We start from the raw sequence: 25,629 nt of genomic DNA, 5'->3' as shown, positions 1-25,629 counted from the left end.
CTCTGGGGCAGTAAGTGAAAAGAAATCCCCTCAATGGACACAGATGGCAAAATAAAAACTGACCAGGGTTATAATCCTCGCTTAAACCATCCAAAATGAAAAAAAAACCCTCAAAAAACAAAAAAAACCCCCAAAAAACAAAAAGGTTTTGCGTTTAGTTACTCTGTAATAAAAGACAATGTTGGCTATTATTGTTATCACACAAATGCCCCCCCCCCCCCCCCTTCAGCTGTTGTCTGTGTCCCATCCCGGCCCTCACATTCACAGAGCAGTGTTACGAGGGTCTGCATTCACCTCCCACCACACTCAGATACAGCGACCTCCCTTCCTGGACCTCCATCACCCCAATAACAGACCAAGCACAGTCCAGATACACGCGGTCTCCTTTTTTTTTTTTTTTAATGAAATCCACACAAAGGTTGGTGATAAAAAATCGCATATTGTGTAATGGTTGTGATGAGACGTGCTGCCCCGGTGAGGGAGCGTGACGTGGTTTCAGTTGCGGCGGATTGTTGTGACATCACAGAATAAAAAGGCAATAAAATAGGATGATGTGCCCCAACATACCTGTGTAGGAAACCATGGGGGATGGGCGTGGAGGAGTTGTATTCCCAAACTAAAAAGGTGTGGCGTTGTAACTGGCGTAGGACAGAATAAAATGTCAATAAATAAGGAGCCCACAGTATAACATACATGTTCCGTGGGATAATACATGGCAGTATCAGAAGTCAGTGTGGCCTTTCCAAAAATACACAATTTATAAGGTTTGGCTACGGTAAGGGGCGAGCGGACTACATGCACTCTTAAAAAAATAGCGAGGATCATTTCTGTTGACATTCAGATGGACGTAACTTTACCCCACCGCTGTTGTTGGAGGAAGAAAATGTGCGGGAAATTGTCAGCTCGGAGATGGGTTCATTCACACAACACAGTATTGGGGGCTCGCCCGGGATTGGTGGCAAGCAGGAAGGCAGCTGGGACAATCAAGCTATATACATTATATACACGTAGATGGTTCTGCTACACAAATACTGTGTGACCACGCAGCAAGGATGGAACCTCGACAACGGCTTGGTTGGAGCCCGGGAGACAACCCTTCTCATGGTCGGCCACTCATTGGATTTCTCTCTCTTTGGCACTTGCCAGCGTCCCATGAGAAAACGCCAAATGAAGTCCACAGATTTCAGTCCACACGTGATCCCGTCCATGATCCTTGACAAATAAAACACAGGCTGAGGGGCCACTCCAGCTGGCCACGTAACATGCCCTCTTCTCCACCTCTGCTGCAATACTAACCCCAACCATCAGAGGTGTCCCCATCCACGTCAGTGTGGTATTCAATACTGCTGATACACGGAATTCTAGAACCACGGGTAGCGATCGTTATGACGAATGATATAAATAGGCTAGCAGGGTTACATGGCGTATAATGTACATGGAAAGAAGGCGGGGCTTGTTTGGCGACACGAGAGCACAGAAGGAGGAAGGCAGTCTGTGTCGGATTATCGCTGCTTTAGCAAAGCTCTGTACATGGCAAATCCCAGGACGGCAAACACCGTGGCACCAAAACTCGCTCGTAACCAAAACGTGGAACCTTTAAGTTCGGCCTGTGACATGTGCCTGTGACAGGGAGAGAAAACAGAAAATAAAAGCCATGTTACTCTGTGTCCAGGGAAGGAGGAGAACAAGATGGTTAGTAATGCCTAAAGGACCAGGACAGAGAACGTGCACTACCCCAAATCACCAGAGTGAGCTCTGTAATCCCCCCCCCCAAAACGGAGCGAAGGAAACACTCACAAATGGGTCTTCTACTGGGTTCACTCCTGACTGAGTGACAGGACCGATCTCACACCATAGAGGAAGACACAACCCCTCATACATTGTAAGAAGGTACAATTCCTGACTGAGTGACAGGACCGATCTCACACCATGGGGGAAGAGACAACCCCTCATACATTGTAAGAAGGTACAATTCCTGACTGAGTGACGGGACCGATCTCACACCATAGAGGAAGACACAACCCCTCATACATTGTAAGAAGGTACAATTCCTGACTGAGTGACAGGACCGCGATCTCACACCATGGGGGAAGAGACAACCCCTCATACATTGTAACAAGGTACAATTCCTGACTGAGTGACAGGACCGATCTCACACCATGGGGGAAGACACAACCCCTCATACATTGTAAGAAGGTACAATTCCTGACTGAGTCACAGGACCGATCTCACACCATGGGGGAAGAGACAACCCCTCATACATTGTAACAAGGTACAATTCCTGACTGAGTGACAGGACCGATCTCACACCATGGGGGAAGAGACAACCCCTCATACATTGTAAGAAGGTACAATTCCTGACTGAGTGACAGGACCAATCTCACACCATGGAGGAAGAGACAACCCCTCATACATTGTAAGAAGGTACAATTCGTGAGTGACAGGACCGATCTCACACCATGGGGGAAGAGACAACCCCTCATACATTGTAAGAAGGTACAATTCCTGACTGAGTGACAGGACCGATCTCACACCATGGAGGAAGACACAACCCCTCATACATTGTAAGAAGGTACAATTCCTGACTGAGTGACAGGACCGATCTCACACCATGGAGGAAGACACAACCCCTCATACATTGTAAGAAGGTACAATTCCTGACTGAGTGACAGGACCGATCTCACACCATGGAGGAAGACACAACCCCTCATACATTGTAAGAAGGTACAATTCCTGACTGAGTGACAGGACCGATCTCACACCATGGGGGAAGAGACAACCCCTCATACATTGTAAGAAGGTACAATTCCTGACTGAGTGACAGGACCGATCTCACACCATGGGGGAAGAGACAACCCCTCATACATTGTAAGAAGGTACAATTCCTGACTGAGTGACGGGACCGATCTCACACCATAGAGGAAGACACAACCCCTCATACATTGTAAGAAGGTACAATTCCTGACTGAGTGACAGGACCGCGATCTCACACCATGGGGGAAGAGACAACCCCTCATACATTGTAACAAGGTACAATTCCTGACTGAGTGACAGGACCGATCTCACACCATGGGGGAAGACACAACCCCTCATACATTGTAAGAAGGTACAATTCCTGACTGAGTCACAGGACCGATCTCACACCATGGGGGAAGAGACAACCCCTCATACATTGTAACAAGGTACAATTCCTGACTGAGTGACAGGACCGATCTCACACCATGGGGGAAGAGACAACCCCTCATACATTGTAAGAAGGTACAATTCCTGACTGAGTGACAGGACCAATCTCACACCATGGAGGAAGAGACAACCCCTCATACATTGTAAGAAGGTACAATTCGTGAGTGACAGGACCGATCTCACACCATGGGGGAAGAGACAACCCCTCATACATTGTAAGAAGGTACAATTCCTGACTGAGTGACAGGACCGATCTCACACCATGGAGGAAGACACAACCCCTCATACATTGTAAGAAGGTACAATTCCTGACTGAGTGACAGGACCGATCTCACACCATGGAGGAAGACACAACCCCTCATACATTGTAAGAAGGTACAATTCCTGACTGAGTGACAGGACCGATCTCACACCATGGAGGAAGACACAACCCCTCATACATTGTAAGAAGGTACAATTCCTGACTGAGTGACAGGACCGATCTCACACCATAGAGGAAGACACAACCCCTCATACATTGTAACAAGGTACAATTCCTGACTGAGTGACAGGACCGATCTCACACCATGGGGGAAGAGACAACCCCTCATACATTGTAAGAAGGTACAATTCCTGACCGAGTGACAGGACCGATCTCACACCATGGGGGAAGAGACAACCCCTCATACATTGTAAGAAGGTACAATTCCTGACCGAGTGACAGGACCGATCTCACACCATGGGGGAAGAGACAACCCCTCATACATTGTAAGAAGGTACAATTCCTGACTGAGTGACAGGACCGATCTCACACCATGGGGGAAGACACAACCCCTCATACATTGTAAGAAGGTACAATTCCTGACTGAGTGACAGGACCGATCTCACACCATGGGGGAAGAGACAACCCCTCATACATTGTAAGAAGGTACAATTCCTGACTGAGTGACAGGACCGATCTCACACCATGGGGGAAGACACAACCCCTCATACATTGTAAGAAGGTACAATTCCTGACTGAGTGACAGGACCGATCTCACACCATAGAGGAAGACACAACCCCTCATACATTGTAAGAAGGTACAATTCCTGACTGAGTGACAGGACCGATCTCACACCATGGGGGAAGACACAACCCCTCATACACTGTAAGAAGGTACAATTCCTGACTGAGTGACAGGACCGATCTCACACCATAGAGGAAGACACAACCCCTCATACATTGTAAGAAGGTACAATTCCTGACTGAGTGACAGGACCGATCTCACACCATGGGGGAAGAGACAACCCCTCATACATTGTAACAAGGTACAATTCCTGACTGAGTGACAGGACCGATCTCACACCATGGGGGAAGAGACAACCCCTCATACATTGTAAGAAGGTACAATTCCTGACTGAGTGACAGGACCGATCTCACACCATGGGGGAAGACACAACCCCTCATACATTGTAACAAGGTACAATTCCTGACTGAGTGACAGGACCGATCTCACACCATAGAGGAAGACACAACCCCTCATACATTGTAAGAAGGTACAATTCCTGACTGAGTGACAGGACCGATCTCACACCATGGGGGAAGACACAACCCCTCATACATTGTAAGAAGGTACAATTCCTGACTGAGTGACAGGACCGATCTCACACCATAGAGGAAGACACAACCCCTCATACATTGTAACAAGGTACAATTCCTGACTGAGTGACAGGACCGATCTCACACCATGGGGGAAGAGACAACCCCTCATACATTGTAACAAGGTACAATTCCTGACCGAGTGACAGGACCGATCTCACACCATGGGGGAAGAGACAACCCCTCATACATTGTAACAAGGTACAATTCCTGACTGAGTGACAGGACCGATCTCACACCATGGAGGAAGACACAACCCCTCATACATTGTAAGAAGGTACAATTCTTGACTGAGTGACAGGACCGATCTCACACCATGGGGGAAGAGACAACCCCTCATACATTGTAAGAAGGTACAATTCCTGACTGAGTGACAGGACTGATCTCACACCATGGGGGAAGGGACAACCCCTCATACATTGTAAGAAGGTACAATTCCTGACCGAGTGACAGGACCGATCTCACATAATATGGGCAGTTATAGAGATAATACTGAGATGTAGGATATGGTCTGCCCCATCACAACGTTCTCCACCCTTCTTGTCTCAGGCAGGCAATCTAGTGTCATTCCATGCAAGAAGAACTGTCTGTGAGTTACTGACTGCAAGACACAACAAACTGCACATCTGTATCCATAGCGGGTAAGTCGGCCATGCTTCTATATTGAGGGGGGACAAAAAAAAGAGTTTGATGAAGAGAGAGATGGAGGAGGACATCCGGGACTCTCCTGGTTCTGTCAGAGGTCACATTGTGATATCAGAGAGTCTGAGGTGCACCCCCATATGTTCTACTACAACCTTTGTGAGGATAGGGAGGCCATGAGGCTTGGTGTAAATGGCAGCAACATCAGTGTCTGACCACTCCCAACACAAGAGGGCCAATGATGGGGCGCACCTCTGAAAAACGGCCACTCCTCCTGTGCACCCCCATATGTTCTACTACAACCTTTGTGAGGATAGGGAGGCCATGAGGCTTGGTGTAAATGGCACCAACATCTCATCAGTGTCTGACCACTCCCAACACAAGAGGGCCAATGATGGGGTGGACCTCTGAGAAACGGCCACTCCTTCCGTGCACCACCATATGTTCTACTACAACCTTTGTGAGGCTAGGGAGGCCATGAGGCTTGGTGTAGATGGCACCAATGTCTCATCAGTGTCTGACCACTCCCAACACAAGAGGGCCAATGATGGGGTGGACCTCTGAGAAATGGCCACTCCTTCCGTGCACCACCATATGTTCTACTACAACCTTTGTGAGGATAGGGAGGCCATGAAGCTTGGTGTAGATGGCACCAACGTCTCATCAGTGTCTGACCACTCCCAACACAAGAGGGCCAATGATGGGGCGGACCTGAGAAACGGCCACTCCTCCCGTGCACCCCCATATGTTCTACTACAACCTTTGTGAGGATAGGGAGGCCATGAGGCTTGGTGTAAATGGCACCAACGTCTCATCAGTGTCTGACCACTCCCAACACAAGAGGGCCAATGACAGGGCGGACCTCTGAGAAACGGCCACTCCTCCCGTGCATCAGCCAAAATCTTCCAATTGAGACGTTCCAAGGTCTGAGAATCAGGACAGAGGTGGAAGGACTGCCAGTACCTCAATATTTGGACATTCAGGAGCCGGTCCTCCAGGAAGGGGGGCATGCATGGTTCAGTATGGGCTCAGCTGGGGCAGTACTTCTAGTGTTAGTACTCAGCAGGACACACCCCTCAGAGGGCACACATGGCAGGTACCTGGCAGGGTCTAGTGCTGGGTCAGCAGAGGTGTCCATGAAGATGGAATATTCCATGTGGGAGACGGGGTGGACTTGGTGTCCCAGGCTGCTGTCTGCATCTACAATCAGATACTCCCCCAACACATCCAGCCAGGCTCTCAACCTTGTACACACACGGGACAGGGAATGGGGTCAGGGACGGCTCCGAGACACCCCCCACCCTCACAATACATCTTATGTTCAACATGCTGGATACGCTCTGCAGGGGACGTCCTATTCCGGGATATCACCCAATCCCAGCATTGCCTGGGCTGGGAGTTGGTGTTGGTACCCCGCCGTTCTGAGAGGAACCCTCCACACCCCCCCTCACGGCACAGAGACATGAACAATCATCTACCCCGTATACAGCGACTGGTCCAGGAGACAGCCCTCTACATCCTCCACTGGGCACAACAGATACCTGAAGAGCCTGCGCACCCAACAACCACATGAACAATGGATGCACCCTCTGCCCTGCTGGCACTCTATTGGCTGAGTAGTTGGAGGAGACACAATCTACTCATCCCGTCCCCAGAAGGCGGCCCCAGCACATCGAACACACCCACAAGTCACTGCTGTGATGGGATTGGAGACTCGGGGACACACTGGGCCCCAATATTCCCAGACTGAGGCCGGATCTCCGTGTGCAGCCTGTGTGTATTACAACGGGGCCCAGAGAGTCCAAACCTCCCATATAGAAGGACTACAAACCTCAGCCCCACTAGGACCGCAAACCTCCCATACAGAAGGACTACAAACCTCAGCCCCACTAGGACCACCAACCTCCCATACAGAAGGACTACAAACCTCAGCCCCACTAGGACCGCCAACCTCCCATACAGAAGGACTACAAACCTCAGCCCCACTAGGACCACCAACCTCCCATACAGAAGGACTACAAACCTCAGCCCCACTAGGACCGCCAACCTCCCATACAGAAGGACTACAAACCTCAGCCCCACTAGGACCGCAAACCTCCCATACAGACAACCCCATATAGAAGGACTACAAACCTCAGCCCCACTAGGACTGCAAACCTCCCATACAGACAACCCCATATAGAAGGACTACAAACCTCAGCCCCACTAGGACCGCAAACCTCCCATACAGACAACCCCATATAGAAGGACTACAAACCTCAGCCCCACTAGGACTGCAAACCTCCCATACAGACAAACCCATATAGAAGGACTACAAACCTCAGTCCCACTAGGACCGCAAACCTCCCATACAGACAACCCCATATAGAAGGACTACAAACCTCAGTCCCACTAGGACCGCAAACCTCACAATTACACTGCAAAAACCGGGAGGGGGAGGGGAGGTCAGTACAGGGAATTAATTCTTACATGCACAGATAAATTCTGTTAGAAGTACAGAGCAACACCAGCAGACCATCACACCCTACAGACTCCGCCCTGGCTGGGGGACCACACCATGCTATGGAATACTGTGACACCGGGAGTAAGGCCCCGGCACCGGGAGTAAGGCCCCGGCACCGGGAGTAAGGCCCCGGCACCGGGAGTAAGGCCCCGGCACCGGGATTAAGGCCCCGGCACCGGGATTAAGGCCCCGGCACCGGGATTAAGGCCCCGGCACCGGGATTAAGGCCCCGACAATACAGACAACCCCATATAGGAGGACTACAAATATGGGATCTTTGGACTTGCCGTAAAATCCATTCCTTGTAGTTCATTTAGGGACACAGCAACCTAATAACTGTTGGGTTATAGTGCCGCCTGCATGAGGATTGGGAAACTGGCAAACAAAAAAAAACAAAACAAAAAAAAAAACAAACAATCAGCCTGGTATAACCCCCTCGAAAGCCCCGACACCGGGAGTAAGGCCCCCGACACCGGGAGTAAGGCCCCCGACACCGGGAGTAAGGCCCCCGACACCGGGAGTAAGGCCCCCGACACCGGGAGTAAGGCCCCCGACACCGGGAGTAAGGCCCCCGACACCGGGAGTAAGGCCCCCGACACCGGGATAAGGCCCCCGACACCGGGAGTAAGGCCCCGACACCGGGAGTAAGGCCCCGACACCGGGATTAGGTCCTGACAACCCCGGAAGGGACTGGACAGTATTTATTTACACATTTCTCATAAAATATGAGAAATAAAGGAGACTTCTGTCCGGACTGGATGATGGTGGAACCCCCCAAGGACACCCAGGTCCGAGGGGTGACACCCTGTACAAGGCATTGTGATACTAATGACCTCCGGGGATCGCTCCATAGGACATGATTGGGAGGGAAAGGTTAGGTGTAGAGGGGAGACGTGGTGCAGCAGGAGGACAGTGACAGTCGCCCAGACAAACTGAAAGGAACACCTGCCGGGAGAGAAGAGACACACAGGAACTGAACACAGGCAGAGCAGAGGATTCTGGGAAGAAAAGATTGAACGGATGTGAGCAGTACAGGAAGTGGGAGGCATCCTCCATGTGACCAAACATGGGTGCAGGGAACCCGCTCCCTTCATGCCGAGGACACACGCCCTTCATTTCCTGTTGCTAGGACCATTTGTCATCATAGCAGGGACTGGGGGGAGGGGGGATCAGAGGGTCCAAGCCATGCACACTGCATCCGAAACAACAACGGTTTAAGCTGGAGTTGGTTTGCAGATATAAACTTCCTGAACTGGTGTCTACACCCCACCCCAGATCTACCTGCCCAACATTTGGTGCCCTCATCTGTTTTATTACCCTCCTGCTGCGGCTGCCATCACAGGCTGTGCGCGGAGCGGTGTGGGAGGACCTCCTCAGCTCTGGTGGGCGGAGCATCCCAGACAAGCAGGATAACTCAGTCTCATTATAGGTGGAGTTCTTCTAATCAGCTGGACAAACTCAAACATGGGATCTTTGGACTTGCCGTAAAATCCATTCCTTGTAGTTCCTTTAGGGACACAGCAACCTAATAACTGTTGGGTTATAGTGCCGCCTGCATGAGGATTGGGAAACTGGCAAACAAAAAAAAAAACAATCAGCCTGGTATAACCCCCTCCTACTCCCAGCATGCTTTAGTTTGGTGGAAAAGCATGATCACGACACCGAGTGGTGGGATTGGAGTTCCTCAATGAACTACAAGACAAAGAGTTTCCTGTAAGTCCAACAATCCCGTTGTCTGCAGTGTTCATTGAGAAACAACGAGGTCCCGAGCCCGCCTGGACATAAAGAAGTCCAACTGAGGGGTGAGGAACAGCAACAAAACATGAAGAGGACCACAGCAAACCAGAAGAACTGGGAACGCCTGCAGCCCATAGATGCCTGAGGGACCTCATACCTGAAGATGACACCAGAGGCGGCCATGACATCCACCAGGTAGAACTTAGGAGTGTGAGTAGAAGTTCAAGTGTCAGCCAAGCAAACAGTTGCTGGATGCCAAAGAGCCAAGATGCACTTACAGATCTAGTAGAGTGCACCTCCACAGGACGGGGTGGAACCTGAACCTTAAGGCCATAAGCTTTGATCATTGTTTGTCTGAGCCACCAGAAATGGTGGGCTGAGAGGGAGGTCCAGAACACAGCGGGCCAGGTAGACCCACAGCACAAACTATATCCAGGCAATGGAGCGCGATCTCCCGCTGGTTAAATGGAGGGGGTTATTTTATTATTATTTCAGGTACTTATATGGTAATTTATGCAGCGCTGTATATATACATTGTACACTCACATCAGTCCCCGCCCCCGAGGAGCGTACAATCTATGGTCACTAACTCACATTCATACCTACACATACTAGGGACAATTGGGCCCGGAACCAATTCACCTCCCAGCATGTCTTTGGAGTGTGGGAGAAAACCAGAGAAACCAAATGAAGCTTAGCAGACTTTAGGAAGACTAGCCACAGAAAATAAAGTCTTTGAAAGTAGCTCCGCTTGTTTGTCCTTGGGACCCATAAACACAGGCGTGTTCTCCACAAGGATCCTCAGCACCTTGTTAAGAGGACATATTGCTGAATCCACGCTGGGAATGGCCCACTGCGTATAAAGGTCTCCTCCAATAGATATAGGGATACCAACCATTAGGGAGGGGTGAGCAGCCTTCTCAGGACTTTCCCCGTCCCCATAAAAGATGGCAGGGAACAGGGATGCACCAGAAAGGGCTTGGTGACCCCTGGAGACAACACCCGACAGAGCTAAGGAAGAGTCCAAGGATGGCAGGGAACAGGGGTGCACCAGAAATGGCTTGGTGACCCCTGGAGACAACACTCGACAGAGCTAAGGAAGAGTCCAAGGATGGCAGGGAACAGGGGTGCACCAGAAAGGGCTTGGTGACCCCTGGAGACAACACTCGACAGAGCTAAGGAAGAGTCCAAGGATGGCAGGGAACAGGGGTGCACCAGAAATGGCTTGGTGACCCCTGGAGACAACACTCGACAGAGCTAAGGAAGAGTCCAAGGATGGCAGGGAACAGGGGTGCACCAGAAAGGGCTTGGTGACCCCTGGAGACAACACTCGACAGAGCTAAGGAAGAGTCCAAGGATGGCAGGGAACAGGGGTGCACCAGAAAGGGCTTGGTGACCCCTGGAGACAACACTCGACAGAGCTAAGGAAGAGTCCAAGGATGGCAGGGAACAGGGATGCACCAGAAAGGGCTTGGTGACCCCTGGAGACAACACCCGACAGAGCTAAGGAAGAGTCCAAGGATGGCAGGGAACAGGGGTGCACCAGAAAGGGCTTGGTGACCCCTGGAGACAACACCCGACAGAGCTAAGGAAGAGTCCAAGGATGGCAGGGAACAGGGGTGCACCAGAAAGGGCTTGGTGACCCCTGGAGACAACACTCGACAGAGCTAAGGAAGAGTCCAAGGATGGCAGGGAACAGGGGTGCACCAGAAAGGGCTTGGTGACCCCTGGAGACAACACCCGACAGAGCTAAGGAAGAGTCCAAGGATGGCAGGGAACAGGGGTGCACCAGAAAGGGCTTGGTGATCCCTTGAGACAACACTCGACAGAGCTAAAGAAGAGTCCAAGGATGGCAGGGAACAGGGGTGCACCAGAAAGGGCTTGGTGACCCCTGGAGACAACACTCGACAGAGCTAAGGAAGAGTCCAAGGATGGCAGGGAACAGGGGTGCACCAGAAAGGGCTTGGTGACCCCTGGAGACAACACTCGACAGAGCTAAGGAAGAGTCCAAGGATGGCAGGGAACAGGGGTGCACCAGAAAGGGCTTGGTGACCCCTGGAGACAACACTCGACAGAGCTAAGGAAGAGTCCAAGGATGGCAGGGAACAGGGGTGCACCAGAAAGGGCTTGGTGACCCCTGGAGACAACACTCGACAGAGCTAAGGAAGAGTCCAAGGATGGCAGGGAACAGGGGTGCACCAGAAATGGCTTGGTGACCCCTGGAGACAACACTCGACAGAGCTAAGGAAGAGTCCAAGGATGGCAGGGAACAGGGGTGCACCAGAAATGGCTTGGTGATCCCTTGAGACAACACTCGACAGAGCTAAGGAAGAGTCCAAGGATGGCAGGGAATCAAGCAGAGGATACAGTTCCAGGCTGTCAGGACCTTCAGTGGGTGCAGGGCAGGCAGTCCTAGAGCTGCCAGAAGATCGGGAGCTGGTGGGAACCGGTACACCATGACTGCTCCCTATCATCTTGGATCCAACATGTTCTACTACAAAGCTGGAACAATGTGGCTCAAGGTACAGCGGCCTGGAGTGCTCACAAACCAGCTGCTGGTAGCAGGAGAGGTTCAGGAGGCCAGAGGTCACCTGGTCACTGATGGCAGGGAGCAAGGATCAACCGAGAACAGTTCCCATGCCGTGGCAGGAAAGAACTTCCTCAATGCCGACTGCCAGGAACATGAGCGTGGAGCACTCTACCCAGATGACGTCAGTCCCTCAACATGAACACTTTCTGAGGAAAACCAGGAATTGGAATGGTGCCATCAGGGCCTCCTAACATGGTGAGTCTTCATAGACATTCGAGGGGATGTCATGGCTCCGCACTGAATATGTGCCCCATGACTGGCTTTTACCTGAATACTCAGGTCTGGAAAGTGCCCCATAGCAGTGCCCAAAGGTCACATTCCAGGCAAGACCTGTGATTGGCTGTCCAGCCCAGGAAAGTTTCCAAAGCTACTGCCGAGGATATATTTGTAGAGAGCCCAGCTCTGGATTTCTGCAGACTAAAGGCATCCATCCTCCGAGGACACGGCTAATAAAACTGAAGGCATGCTGGGAGTGGGAGGGGTTATGCCTGGCAGGTCATGGGTCATTTGTCAGTATCCATATCCTCCTGTATGTGGCAGTATAACCCAACAGTCACTGAACTGCTGGGACTTCCAATGAACAGGTAACACACACAAGTGCTACATGTTACTAGAAGATGCTTGAGAGCCGTCCTGACAGGAAGACATCCGTGTGCTGGGAAATGACCTCCCCGCAATGCTCAGATCCACTCCTCACACCGTCACCTATACATTCATATGTAGAAGTCAGACAATGTGTGTACTGTACAGAGAGCACATGGAGAGGACTTCTACCCTAGGATGACCATCACACGGCCCATGGACTGTGTTCCTACATACACCCATCCATGCACATGAGAGTGTATATAAACAACTATTCCATACATGCCATGCATACAGAGCACACACAGACATACACGCCATGTATACAGAGCACACACAGACATACACGCCATGTATACAGAGCACACACAGACATACACGCCATGTATACAGAGCACACACAGACACATGCCATGTATACAGAGCACACACAGACATACACGCCATGTATACAGAGCACACACAGACATACACACCATGTATACAGAGCACACACAGACATACACGCCATGCATACAGAGCACACACAGACATACACGCCATGTATACAGAGCACGCACAGACATACACTCCATGTATACAGAGCACACACAGACATACACGCCATGCATACAGAGCACACACAGACATACACGTCATGTATACAGAGCACACACAGACATACACGTCATGTATACAGAGCACACACAGACATACACGCCTGCCCTCTCACCCCAGGCTGGAGACTGAGACATGCACGGCTCTCTGGAATAAACAGTACACGCTGTAATACATGTATGATGCGGTATATTAGTGTATTAGATTGTCAGCAGTCTTGCCCACACAGCTGACATTAGCGTGTTAGGGTCATGTATACATGCGTTAGTGTGAGGCGCCGTGTGCAGGCAGAGAATAAAATAAAGACCTGTTGACAACGGCGGTGAAGAGTTTGTTCTTTACGGCCTGGAGGAGGTCAGAGTGGAGCAGATTCTGACACAGGCAGAACGTACACCTATTGCAGGAGCAGAGACAGCGTAACCGGGCGTGACTGCGGAGACACACAGAAGATAAGGGTCAGAGCCTACACCTACTACATACATGTACATGATACACGCCTACACCTCCCCCGCCATCCCGACTACCGTCCCGGGACTCCTCCTCCCCGCCATCCCGACGACACACCCGGGAACGTACACCTATTGCAGGAGCAGAGACAGCGTAACCGGGCGTGACTGCGGAGACACACAGAAGATAAGGGTCAGAGCCTACACCTACTACATACATGTACATGATACACGCCTACACCTCCCCCGCCATCCCGACTACACACCCGGGAACGTACACCTATTGCAGGAGCAGAGACAGTGTAACCGGGCGTGACTGCGGAGACACACAGAAGAGAAGGGTCAGAGCCTACACCTACTACATACATGTACATGATACACGCCTACACCTCCCCCGCCATCCCGACTACCGTCCCGGGACTCCTCCTCCCCGCCATCCCGACGACACACCCGGGAACGTACACCTATTGCAGGAGCAGAGACAGCGTAACCGGGCGTGACTGCGGAGACACACAGAAGATAAGGGTCAGAGCCTACACCTACTACATACATGTACATGATACACGCCTACACCTCCCCCGCCATCCCGACTACACACCCGGGAACGTACACCTATTGCAGGAGCAGAGACAGTGTAACCGGGCGTGACTGCGGAGACACACAGAAGAGAAGGGTCAGAGCCTACACCTACTACATACATGTACATGATACACGCCTACACCTCCCCCGCCATCCCGACTACACACCCGGGAACGTACACCTATTGCAGGAGCAGAGACAGCGTAACCGGGCGTGACTGCGGAGACACACAGAAGAGAAGGGTCAGAGCCTACACCTACTACATACATGTACATGATACACGCCTACACCTCCCCCGCCATCCCGACTACCGTCCCGGGACTCCTCCTCCCCACCACCCCAGCTACGTTCTACTCCCGGGACTCCACCTCCCCGCCATCCCAGCTACGCTCTACTCCCGGGACTCCTCCACTCCACATCCCCCACCATCCCAGCTACGCTCCTCTCCAGGGACTCCTCCACTCCACATCCCCCACCATCCCAGCTACGCTCCTCTCCAGGGACTCCTCCACTCCACATCCCCCACCATCCCAGCTACGCTCCTCTCCAGGGACTCCTCCACTCCACATCCCCCGCCATCCCAGCTATGATCAACTGCTGGGAGTGTGATATGATCAATAATCTCCAGAGCCAAAATCTACAACCCCTCTCATTGTAAGATCTATGAGGATTCTCTCCTAGGAGGGGCTCATATGACACACTTCTCTCCTGATTATAAGATATGAGGGGGATCCCCCACCATATACCAGAACTACAACCTACAGACCTGTATAGGGTCCCTCTCATTACTGGATATAAGGGGGATTCCCCACCACAGACCTGTATAGGGTCCCTCGTTATTGGATATAAGAAGGATTCCCCATCATATACCAGAACTACAACCACAGACCTGTATAGGGTCCCTCTCATTACTGGATATAAGGGGGATTCCCCACCACAGACCTGTATAGGGTCCCTCTCATTATTGGATATAAGGGGGATTCCCCACCACAGACCTGTGCAGGGTCCCTCTCATTATTGGATATAAGGGGGATTCCCCACCACAGACCTGTACAGGGTCCCTCTCATTATTGGATATAAGGGGGATTCCCCACCACAGACCTGTACAGGGTCCCTCTCATTATTGGATATAAGGGGGATTCCCCACCACAGACCTGTACAGGGTCCCTCTCATTACTGGATATAAGGGGGATTCCCCACCACAGACCTGTATAGGGTCCCTCTCATTATTGGATATAAGGGGGATTCCCCACCACAGACCTGTATAGGGTCCCTCTCATTACTGGATATAAGGGGGATTCCCCACCACAGACCTGTATAGGGTCCCTCTCATTACTGGATATAAGGGGGATTCCCCACCACAGACCTGTACAGGGTCCCTCTCATTATTGGATATAAGGGGGATTCCCCACCACAGACCTGTACAGGGTCCCTCTCATTACTGGATATAAGGGGGATTCCCCACCACAGACCTGTATAGGGTCCCTCTCATTACTGGATATAAGGGGGATTCCCCACCACAGACCTGTATAGGGTCCCTCTCATTATTGGATATAAGGGGGATTCCCCACCACAGACCTGTATAGGGTCCCTCTCATTACTGGATATAAGGGGGATTCCCCACCACAGACCTGTATAGGGTCCCTCTCATTACTGGATATAAGGGGGATTCCCCACCACAGACCTGTATAGGGTCCCTCTCATTATTGGATATAAGGGGGATTCCCCACCACAGACCTGTATAGGGTCCCTCTCATTATTGGATATAAGGGGGATTCCCCACCACAGACTTGTATACGGGGGTCACACAGCACAGCGGGGTAAAAGCGTTTGCACATTTCTGTTGCCATCAGCCAGTCCATTGCCAGATTGGTGCAAAAAGCTGCCGGCACCTGTCACTGGTGAGGCTTCACTAAGAAGGTAACCGCCAGGAAGGAGTAAGAATGTACACGGGGGAGTCACACCACACAAAGCACACGGACATACGACAGGAAGGAGGGAGGGTCTACCCGACAGGAGAGGAAGGAGGGAGGGTCTACCCGACAGGAGAGGAAGGAGGGAGGGTCTACCCGACAGGAGAGGAAGGAGGGAGGGTCTACCCGACAGGACAGGAAGGAGGGAGGGTCTACCCGACAGGACAGGAAGGAGGGAGCGTCTACCCGACAGGAGAGGAAGGAGGGAGCGTCTACCCGACAGGAGAGGAAGGAGGGAGGGTCTACCCGACAGGACAGGAAGGAGGGAGGGTCTACCCGACAGGACAGGAAGGAGGGAGGGTCTACCCGACAGGAGAGGAAGGAGGGAGGGTCTACCCGACAGGAGAGGAAGGAGCGTCTACCCGACAGGAGAGGAAGGAGGGAGCGTCTACCCGACAGGACAGGAAGGAGGGAGGGTCTACCCGACAGGACAGGAAGGAGGGAGGGTCTACCCGACAGGACAGGAAGGAGGGAGGGTCTACCCGACAGGAGAGGAAGGAGGGAGCGTCTACCCGACAGGAGAGGAAGGAGGGAGGGTCCAGGAGAGGAAGGAGGGAGGGTCTACCCGACAGGACAGGAAGGAGGGAGGGTCTACCCGACAGGAGAGGAAGGAGGGAGCGTCTACCCGACAGGAGAGGAAGGAGGGAGGGTCCAGGAGAGGAAGGAGGGAGGGTCTACCCGACAGGAGAGGAAGGAGGGAGCGTCTACCCGACAGGAGAGGAAGGAGGGAGGGTCTACCCGACAGGACAGGAAGGAGGGAGTGTCTACCCGACAGGACAGGAAGGAGGGAGGGTCTACCCGACAGGACAGGAAGGAGGGAGCGTCTACCCGACAGGAGAGGAAGGAGGGAGGGTCTACCCGACAGGAGAGGAAGGAGGGAGGGTCTACCCGACAGGAGAGGAAGGAGGGAGCGTCTACCGGACAGGAGAGGAAGGAGGGAGGGTCTACCCGACAGGAGAGGAAGGAGGGAGGGTCTACCCGACAGGAGAGGAAGGAGGGAGCGTCTACCCGACAGGAGAGGAAGGAGGGAGCGTCTACCCGACAGGAGAGGAAGGAGGGAGGGTCCAGGAGAGGAAGGAGGGAGGGTCCAGGAGAGGAAGGAGGGAGGATCCAGGAGAGGAAGGAGGGAGGGTCCAGGAGAGGAAGGAGGGAGGGTCCAGGAGAGGAAGGAGGGAGGGTCCAGGAGAGGAAGGAGGGAGGGTCCAGGAGAGGAAGGAGGGAGGGTCTACCCGACAGGAGAGGAAGGAGGGAGGGTCTACCCGGCAGGACAGGAAGGAGGGAGTGTCCAGGAGAGGAAGGAGGGAGGGTCATCTGTCCCCCTGAACATGTTCCTGCACTGACCGCACAGCCACAATGATGATTGTTAGATGAACCTTTGATATGAAAGAGGCAGAACATTCCATAACTGCACAGAGGACAGAACACCGTATGGCTCATGTACTGTCTGTGGTACTACCAGCAACCAATCAGAGGGCTGATTTGTAGGAGGAGCACAGAGGCAGCTGTTGAATTGTAAGACGTGATCTCTGCCATTCTCCAACACAAAGTCCTCTTCTGTGGACCATCAGAGCAGTGTGAGCAGGTCCTCAGCGCAGGGACATAGGTGGCCACCATCATATCACACACAAGTGACATACAGAGGCCATGCAGGAGCACACACCGCCACTGCAGGGTACACATGGGGAAATCATGGGAAGGAGCACATGGGGTACATAAACATGCTATGGTCACGTGACAGTGAGGAGGGCAGTCACATGATGGCAGGGGGACAGGACACCTAGACATGCAGCCCACCCTGGCACTCATGCTATGGTCACATGGTGGGCTGGGCTACTCACGGATACATGGACATGGTGGTCATCTTGATGAAGATGTCTCGGCTGGGGCTGTCCGCCGTGTTGCAGGTGAAGGCTTGAGGTGGAGGCATCTTGTGCTTTTTACAGAAATCAGCGGGAGAAATGCTGCTCTCCTGCTTCACCTCCTGCAGGTCAGATTTGGCCGCCACGATGAGGCAGGGTGTCCGGCTGTCCATGAAATGTTGCTGCGGGAAGAGGGGGGCCCGTTAGTTACATGACCTTACTATAGGTTAGCATGTCAGGATCTTCTTGGTGTGTCCAGGTCCTACAGAGGGGAGTGAGACCAGAGGAAGATGGGGGAGGGGGGATCAGGGCAGACCTGGTCCAGGCAGCTATACAAGACATGTTGTCATGGAAATTTTGTATTGTTGGTCGAACTTTAAATGTGTCATATATTCGTGTTATTCATATGTCTCTCGTGTGGCTTAATTAAAGCTCTGAAGGCTGCAATTGGGCCATGCCATGTACAATGTATGTATTACAGTACTCAGCTTGGTAATGGATGAGATGGCAGATCTGCGCTTATAGACCGGCGTGTATACCACCATTCGATGCGAATGTCGCTGGCGGTAGACCGTGGGCCTGTATCCACATATCAGCAGCATGGTACCACATGGACTTCATAACGCAATGCGCAAGCGGTGTGAACTCCACGTGTAGGCTTATGCATATCTTACAACCCATTACTAATCTGAACTGTATCTGGATGGATGTGTTTTAATAAAGATCGTATCGGGCCCATCCAGGTACAGACTGATATTTTTAGGGAGTGCTTGTGCAGAGAATTTACATACCAATAGAAGCTAGTAGGACAGGAAATATGACCTCAGATGGCTCATAGGGGGGAAGGGGAGGAAGTCTGCTGACCTCAGATGGCTCATAGGGGGGAAGGGGAGGAAGTCTGCTGACCTCAGAAGACTCATGGGGGAGGACCAGTGATAGATAATAGCAAAGGCTATGCTCCAATCGGAATGTACATCCTGTGTATAGGCAATCCCCATTGCATTGTTAGGTGGGAGGGGATTGACTTTATTCATGTGGGGGGGCATGTGTGTATTTTTAATAAAACAGAGAGCTGGGTCTGAAAACCGGCCTGATGTGAGTTGCAACCATCATCCTGAGAGTGTCGTGTGATCATTCTAGGGTAACAGAGCTCTAATTCCCCCACATCTCAACAGAACCAAAGTATTTGGATGGGCAGGAATCGTGTAGTTTAGCTGGAGTCGTGGTAAGCGAGATTCGCACAGCTTTATGGGGGATTTCTGCGCATCCAACTGCGAGTACTCACGGTAAGGAGAAATTCGTTAAAGCGAATTTCCAAGACAATGTCCAACCTTAAATATCCTGGCGCAGTATTCAAAGGACTTGGGGTTGGTGATGTCATAGACCAGACAGACGACATCACACACGCTATCGGCAGGAGATAACCCTTCACACTCGGTGACATGGTGCAGCTGAAAGATGACAAGGAAGGAAATATGAGAGCATCTACCATACACAGGCCACGCTCCATCCAGATTGGCCGAGGATTGAAGATGGCGACACGGATGCTGCATCATTGTACATGTGTGTATGAAGAGGACATACCAGCAGATACTTCTCCTGTCCGTACACATAGACCGTGTTCATTGCATAGTAGGACTTGTGTTCTGGCCGGATCCTCTTCTGTCTCTGTGTGAGGAGAACAGCGTCAGGGAAGCTCTGCAAGGGAGCGCTCTGCAATAACATACTCTAGAAGGGTGCGCTCTGCAATAACATACTCTAGAAGGGTGCGCTCTGCAATAACACGCTCTACAAGGGTGCGCTCTACAATAACACGCTCTACAAGGGTGCGCTCTACAATAACACGCTCTACAAGGGTGCGCTCTACAATAACACGCTCTGCAATAACATACTCTAGAAGGGTGCGCTCTGCAATAACACGCTCTACAAGGGTGCGCTCTACAATAACACGCTCTACAAGGGTGCACTCTACAATAACACGCTCTACAAGGGTGCGCTCTACAATAACACGCTCTGCAATAACATACTCTAGAAGGGTGCGCTCTGCAATAACACGCTCTGCAAGGGTGCGCTCTGCAATAACATATTCTAGAAGGGTGCGCTCTACAATAACATATTCTAGAAGGGTGCGCTCTACAATAACACGCTCTACAAGGGTGCGCTCTACAAGGGTGCGCTCTGCAATAACACGCTCTGCAATAACATACTCTAGAAGGGTGCGCTCTGCAATAACACGCTCTACAAGGGTGCGCTCTACAATAACACGCTCTACAAGGGTGCGCTCTACAATAACACGCTCTACAAGGGTGCGCTCTACAATAACACGCTCTGCAATAACATACTCTAGAAGGGTGCGCTCTGCAATAACACGCTCTGCAAGGGTGCGCTCTGCAATAACATATTCTAGAAGGGTGCGCTCTACAATAACATATTCTAGAAGGGTGCGCTCTACAATAACACGCTCTACAAGGGTGCGCTCTACAAGGGTGCGCTCTGCAATAACACGCTCTGCAATAACATACTCTAGAAGGGTGCGCTCTGCAATAACACGCTCTACAAGGGTGCGCTCTACAATAACACGCTCTAGAAGGGTGCGCTCTACAATAACACGCTCTACAAGGGTGCGCTCTACAATAACACGCTCTAGAAGGGTGCGCTCTACAATAACATACTCTAGAAGGGTGCGCTCTACAATAACATACTCTACAAGGGTGCGCTCTACAATAACACGCTCTACAAGGGTGCGCTCTACAATAACACGCTCTACAAGGGTGCGCTCTACAATAACACGCTCTACAAGGGTGCGCTCTACAATAACACGCTCTACAAGGGTGCGCTCTACAATAACATACTCTAGAAGGGTGCGCTCTACAATAACACGCTCTACAAGGGTGCGCTCTGCAAGGGTGCGCTCTGCAATAACATACTCTAGAAGGGTGCGCTCTACAATAACACGCTCTAGAAGGGTGCGCTCTACAATAACACGCTCTACAAGGGTGCGCTCTACAATAACACGCTCTACAAGGGTGCGCTCTACAATAACACACTCTACAAGGGTGCGCTCTACAATAACATACTCTAGAAGGGTGCGCTCTACAATAACACGCTCTACAAGGGTGCGCTCTGCAAGGGTGCGCTCTGCAATAACATACTCTAGAAGGGTGCGCTCTACAATAACACGCTCTAGAAGGGTGCGCTCTACAATAACACGCTCTAGAAGGGTGCGCTCTACAATAACACGCTCTACAAGGGTGCGCTCTACAATAACACGCTCTACAAGGGTGCGCTCTACAATAACACGCTCTACAAGGGTGCGCTCTACAATAACACGCTCTACAAGGGTGCGCTCTGCAAGGGTGCGCTCTGCAATAACATACTCTAGAAGGGTGCGCTCTACAATAACACGCTCTAGAAGGGTGCGCTCTACAATAACACGCTCTACAAGGGTGCGCTCTGCAAGGGTGCGCTCTGCAATAACATACTCTAGAAGGGTGCGCTCTACAATAACATGCTCTAGAAGGGTGCGCTCTACAATAACATACTCTAGAAGGGTGCGCTCTACAATAACACGCTCTGCAAGGGTGCGCTCTGCAATAACATACTCTAGAAGGGTGCGCTCTACAATAACACGCTCTAGAAGGGTGCGCTCTACAATAACATACTCTAGAAGGGTGCGCTCTACAATAACATGCTCTAGAAGGGTGCGCTCTACAATAACACGCTCTGCAAGGGTGCGCTCTGCAATAACATACTCTAGAAGGGTGCGCTCTACAATAACACGCTCTACAAGGGTGCGCTCTACAATAACACGCTCTGCAAGGGTGCGCTCTGCAATAACATACTCTAGAAGGGTGCGCTCTACAATAACACGCTCTACAAGGGTGCGCTCTACAATAACACGCTCTGCAAGGGTGCGCTCTGCAATAACACGCTCTGCAAGGGTGCGCTCTGCAATAACATACTCTAGAAGGGTGCGCTCTACAATAACACGCTCTACAAGGGTGCGCTCTGCAAGGGTGCGCTCTACAATAACACGCTCTACAAGGGTGCGCTCTGCAAGGGTGCGCTCTGCAATAACACACTCTAGAAGGATGCGCTCTACAATAACACGCTCTACAAGGGTGCGCTCTACAAGGGTGCGCTCTGCAAGGGTGCGCTCTGCAAGGGTGCGCTCTACAACGGTACGCTCTACAAGGGTGCGCTCTGCAAGGGTGCGCTCTGCAAGGGTGCGCTCTGCAAGGGTGCGCTCTACAATAACACGCTCTACAAGGGTGCGCTCTGCAATAACATACTCTACAAGGGTGCGCTCTGCAATAACACGCTCTACAAGGGTGCGCTCTACAATAACACGCTCTACAAGGGTGCGCTCTACAACGGTACGCTCTACAAGGGTGCGCTCTACAATAACATACTCTAGAAGGGTGCGCTCTGCAATAACATACTCTAGAAGGGTGCGCTCTACAATAACACGCTCTGCAAGGGTGCGCTCTACAATAACACGCTCTGCAAGGGTGCGCTCTGCAATAATACGCTCTGCAAGGGTGCGCTCTGCAATAACACGCTCTGCAAGGGTGCGCTCTGCAATAACACGCTCTGCAAGGGTGCGCTCTGCAATAACACACTCTAGAAGGGTGCGCTCTACAATAACACGCTCTAGAAGGGTGCGCTCTACAATAACACGCTCTAGAAGGGTGCGCTCTACAATAACACGCTCTAGAAGGGTGCGCTCTACAATAACACGCTCTAGAAGGGTGCGCTCTACAATAACACGCTCTAGAAGGGTGCGCTCTACAATAACACGCTCTAGAAGGGTGCGCTCTACAATAACACGCTCTGCAAGGGTGCGCTCTGCAATAACATACTCTAGAAGGGTGCGCTCTGCAATAACATACTCTAGAAGGGTGCGCTCTACAATAACACGCTCTGCAAGGGTGCGCTCTGCAATAACACGCTCTACAAGGGTGCGCTCTGCAATAACATACTCTAGAAGGGTGCGCTCTGCAATAACATACTCTAGAAGGGTGCGCTCTACAATAACACGCTCTGCAAGGGTGCGCTCTGCAATAACACGCTCTACAAGGGTGCGCTCCACAAGGGTGCGCTCCACAATAACACGCTCTACAAGGGTGCGCTCTACAGTAACACGCTCCACAAGGGTGTGCTCTACAAGGGTGCGCTCCACAATAACACGCTCTGCAAGGGTGCGCTCCACAAGGGTGCGCTCCACAATAACATGCTCTGCAAGGGTGCGCTCCACAATAACACGCTCTGCAAGGGTGCGCTCCACAAGAACACGCTCTACAAGGGTGCGCTTTACAAGGGTGACCTCTACAAGGGTGCGCTTTACAAGGGTGACCTCTACAAGGGTGCACTCTACAATAACACGCTCTACAAGGGTGCGCTTTACAATAACACGCTCTACAAGGGTGACCTCTACAAGGGTGACCTCTACAAGGGTGACCTCTACAAGGGTGACCTGTACAATAACACGCTCTACAGTGGCGCGCTCTACAGTGGCACGCTCTACAGTGGCACGCTCTACAAGGGCGCGCTCTACAAGGGCGAGCTCTAGAGCGGCACACTACATTCAGGCACCTGCAGCTTCATACAATTCACACAACACACATCCAGAACATTCCATACAGGGAACACACGGTACAGAAGAGGGCGGGGTCACAACACGACAATGTAACATACCATCATGTTCCTCCCTAGATGAGCCTGCAGAATACCGCTCTTCCCGCTTTCCTTGGAGCCAATGACATTACACCGGAAGACGCTGCGCTGCGTCTGCCTCTTGTGTAGGTCGATCTTCTTATCTCTGGTCACTGGAATGTCAGATGAAGGAACACTATGAGCATGTGAAGGGTGAGGATGAGGATGACCCAAGACAGCACGGTGCTACAGTTCTGGCTACCTGTGATTGCGGTGGCCTGGGACTCCTGCTCCGTCAGTATGGAGTAACCCAAATATCCCAAATACTCCAGACACCTCTGGACGTCCAGGTAAGTGGTCAGTCTGCAGGATGAAAGGACGGAAAATGTGAGGGGGCAGGGTAGGACACCCCCACCTCTCCGACGTGTCCGCGTGTCCCGATGTCACACCCCCACCTCTCCGACGTGTCCGCGTGTCCCGATGTCACACCCCACCTCTCCGACGTGTCCGCGTGTCCCGATGTCACACCCCCACCTCTCCGACGTGTCCGCGTGTCCCGATGTCACACCCCCACCTCTCCGACGTGTCCGCGTGTCCCGATGTCACACCCCCACCTCTCCGACGTGTCCGCGTGTCCCAATGTCACACCCCCACCTCTCCGACGTGTCCGCGTGTCCCAATGTCACACCCCCACCTCTCCGACGTGTCCGCGTGTCCCGATGTCACACCCCCACCTCTCAGACGTCTCCGCGTGTCCCGATGTCACACCCCCACCTCTCCGACATGTCCGCGTGTCCCGATGTCACACCCCCACCTCTCAGACATGTCCGCGTGTCCCGATGTCACACCCCCACCTCTCCGACATGTCACACTCACGTCCACTGGGAGAGGAAGCCCTGGTAAGTGATGCAGCCCTTGTCATTGGTGCAGATGGTGTTATTCACATCGGGGCCCCATGGCATGTAAGGGAAGACTTTGAATAAATCTTTCAGCTCCTCGGGAGATAAGGCGCAGTCCCTGTCCTGTGCGGAGAGATCACAGAACATTGACATGTTACATGGTTCATGATATATGTGTACACGTCAGAGTTGATGTAGTAACACCGGAGCACTCCAAATCTGGTGCAGCCAATCAGCTTCTCCAGTATACAGTGAAGAACGGAGAGGAGTCTGCCCACAGTGCCTACCTGATCGTGCTTGTCGAAGATGCTCTGCAAGAAGAGGTACGCGTGATGGTTCAGCTCTGTTGTACAATCCACAGGAACCTTCAGCCTGGAACACCAGGGACAAACATGACCATAGTGAGTCACATCCTACCCTGTCCTCCTATCCCCTCCATGCACCACACAGCACACCATCCTACCCTGTCCTCCTATCCCATCCATGCACCACACAGCACACCATCCTACCCTGTCCTCATATCCCATCCATGCACCACACAGCACACCATCCTACCCTGTCCTCATATCCCATCCATGCACCACACAGCACACCATCCTACCCTGTCCTCATATCCCATCCATGCACCACACAGCACACCATCCTACCCTGTCCTCATATCCCATCCATGCACCACACAGCACACCATCCTACCCTGTCCTCATATCCCATCCATCCCCTCCATACAGCACACCATCCTACCCTGTCCTCATATCCCACCCCCTCC

At 52.1% G+C, this 25,629-nt stretch overlaps 1 protein-coding gene across 3 annotated transcripts; it reads right to left on the bottom strand.

The window, feature by feature from the left end:
- Positions 1 to 380: 380 nt before the first annotated feature.
- Positions 381 to 25,296, bottom strand: LOC149428434 (mitochondrial Rho GTPase 1-like). 3 transcript variants are annotated; one of them, XM_089667406.1, is made up of 10 exons: positions 25,151 to 25,296; positions 24,841 to 24,986; positions 24,227 to 24,327; positions 24,007 to 24,137; positions 19,894 to 19,977; positions 19,641 to 19,760; positions 18,289 to 18,491; positions 13,760 to 13,882; positions 6,544 to 6,687; positions 381 to 1,620 (listed from the first exon to the last, which is right to left on the bottom strand). In XM_089667406.1, exons 2-10 carry the CDS (start codon positions 24,924 to 24,926, stop codon positions 1,503 to 1,505), a joined length of 1,110 nt encoding a protein of 369 aa, XP_089523532.1. In that variant the 5' UTR covers positions 24,927 to 24,986; positions 25,151 to 25,296; the 3' UTR covers positions 381 to 1,502. The 3 variants fall into 3 exon arrangements, with proteins under 3 accessions (XP_089523532.1, XP_089523533.1, XP_089523534.1); XM_089667407.1 differs by lacking the exon at positions 6,544 to 6,687; XM_089667408.1 differs by lacking the exons at positions 6,544 to 6,687; positions 13,760 to 13,882.
- Positions 25,297 to 25,629: the final 333 nt, after the last annotated feature.

The sequence above is a fragment of the Staurois parvus genome, unplaced genomic scaffold, assembly GCF_062004578.1.
Source record: "Staurois parvus isolate SC_StPar_1 unplaced genomic scaffold, SC_StPar_1.0 ptg003244l, whole genome shotgun sequence".
Classification (NCBI taxonomy): Eukaryota; Metazoa; Chordata; class Amphibia; order Anura; family Ranidae; genus Staurois; species Staurois parvus.
Note: the sequence above shows the minus strand (reverse complement) of the source record. Positions and strands in the feature narration are given on the sequence as shown.

Coding starts and splice junctions, on each gene's coding strand:
- LOC149428434 (XM_089667406.1), bottom strand. CDS start 24,926: ATGCCATGGGGCCCCGATGTGAATAACACCATCTGCACCAATGACAAG. Junction 19,978..24,006: donor ATCTAGGGAGGAACATGATG/GTATGTTACATT, acceptor CTCCTCACACAG/AGACAGAAGAGGATCCGGCC. Junction 19,761..19,893: donor GACAGGAGAAGTATCTGCTG/GTATGTCCTCTT, acceptor GTCATCTTTCAG/CTGCACCATGTCACCGAGTG.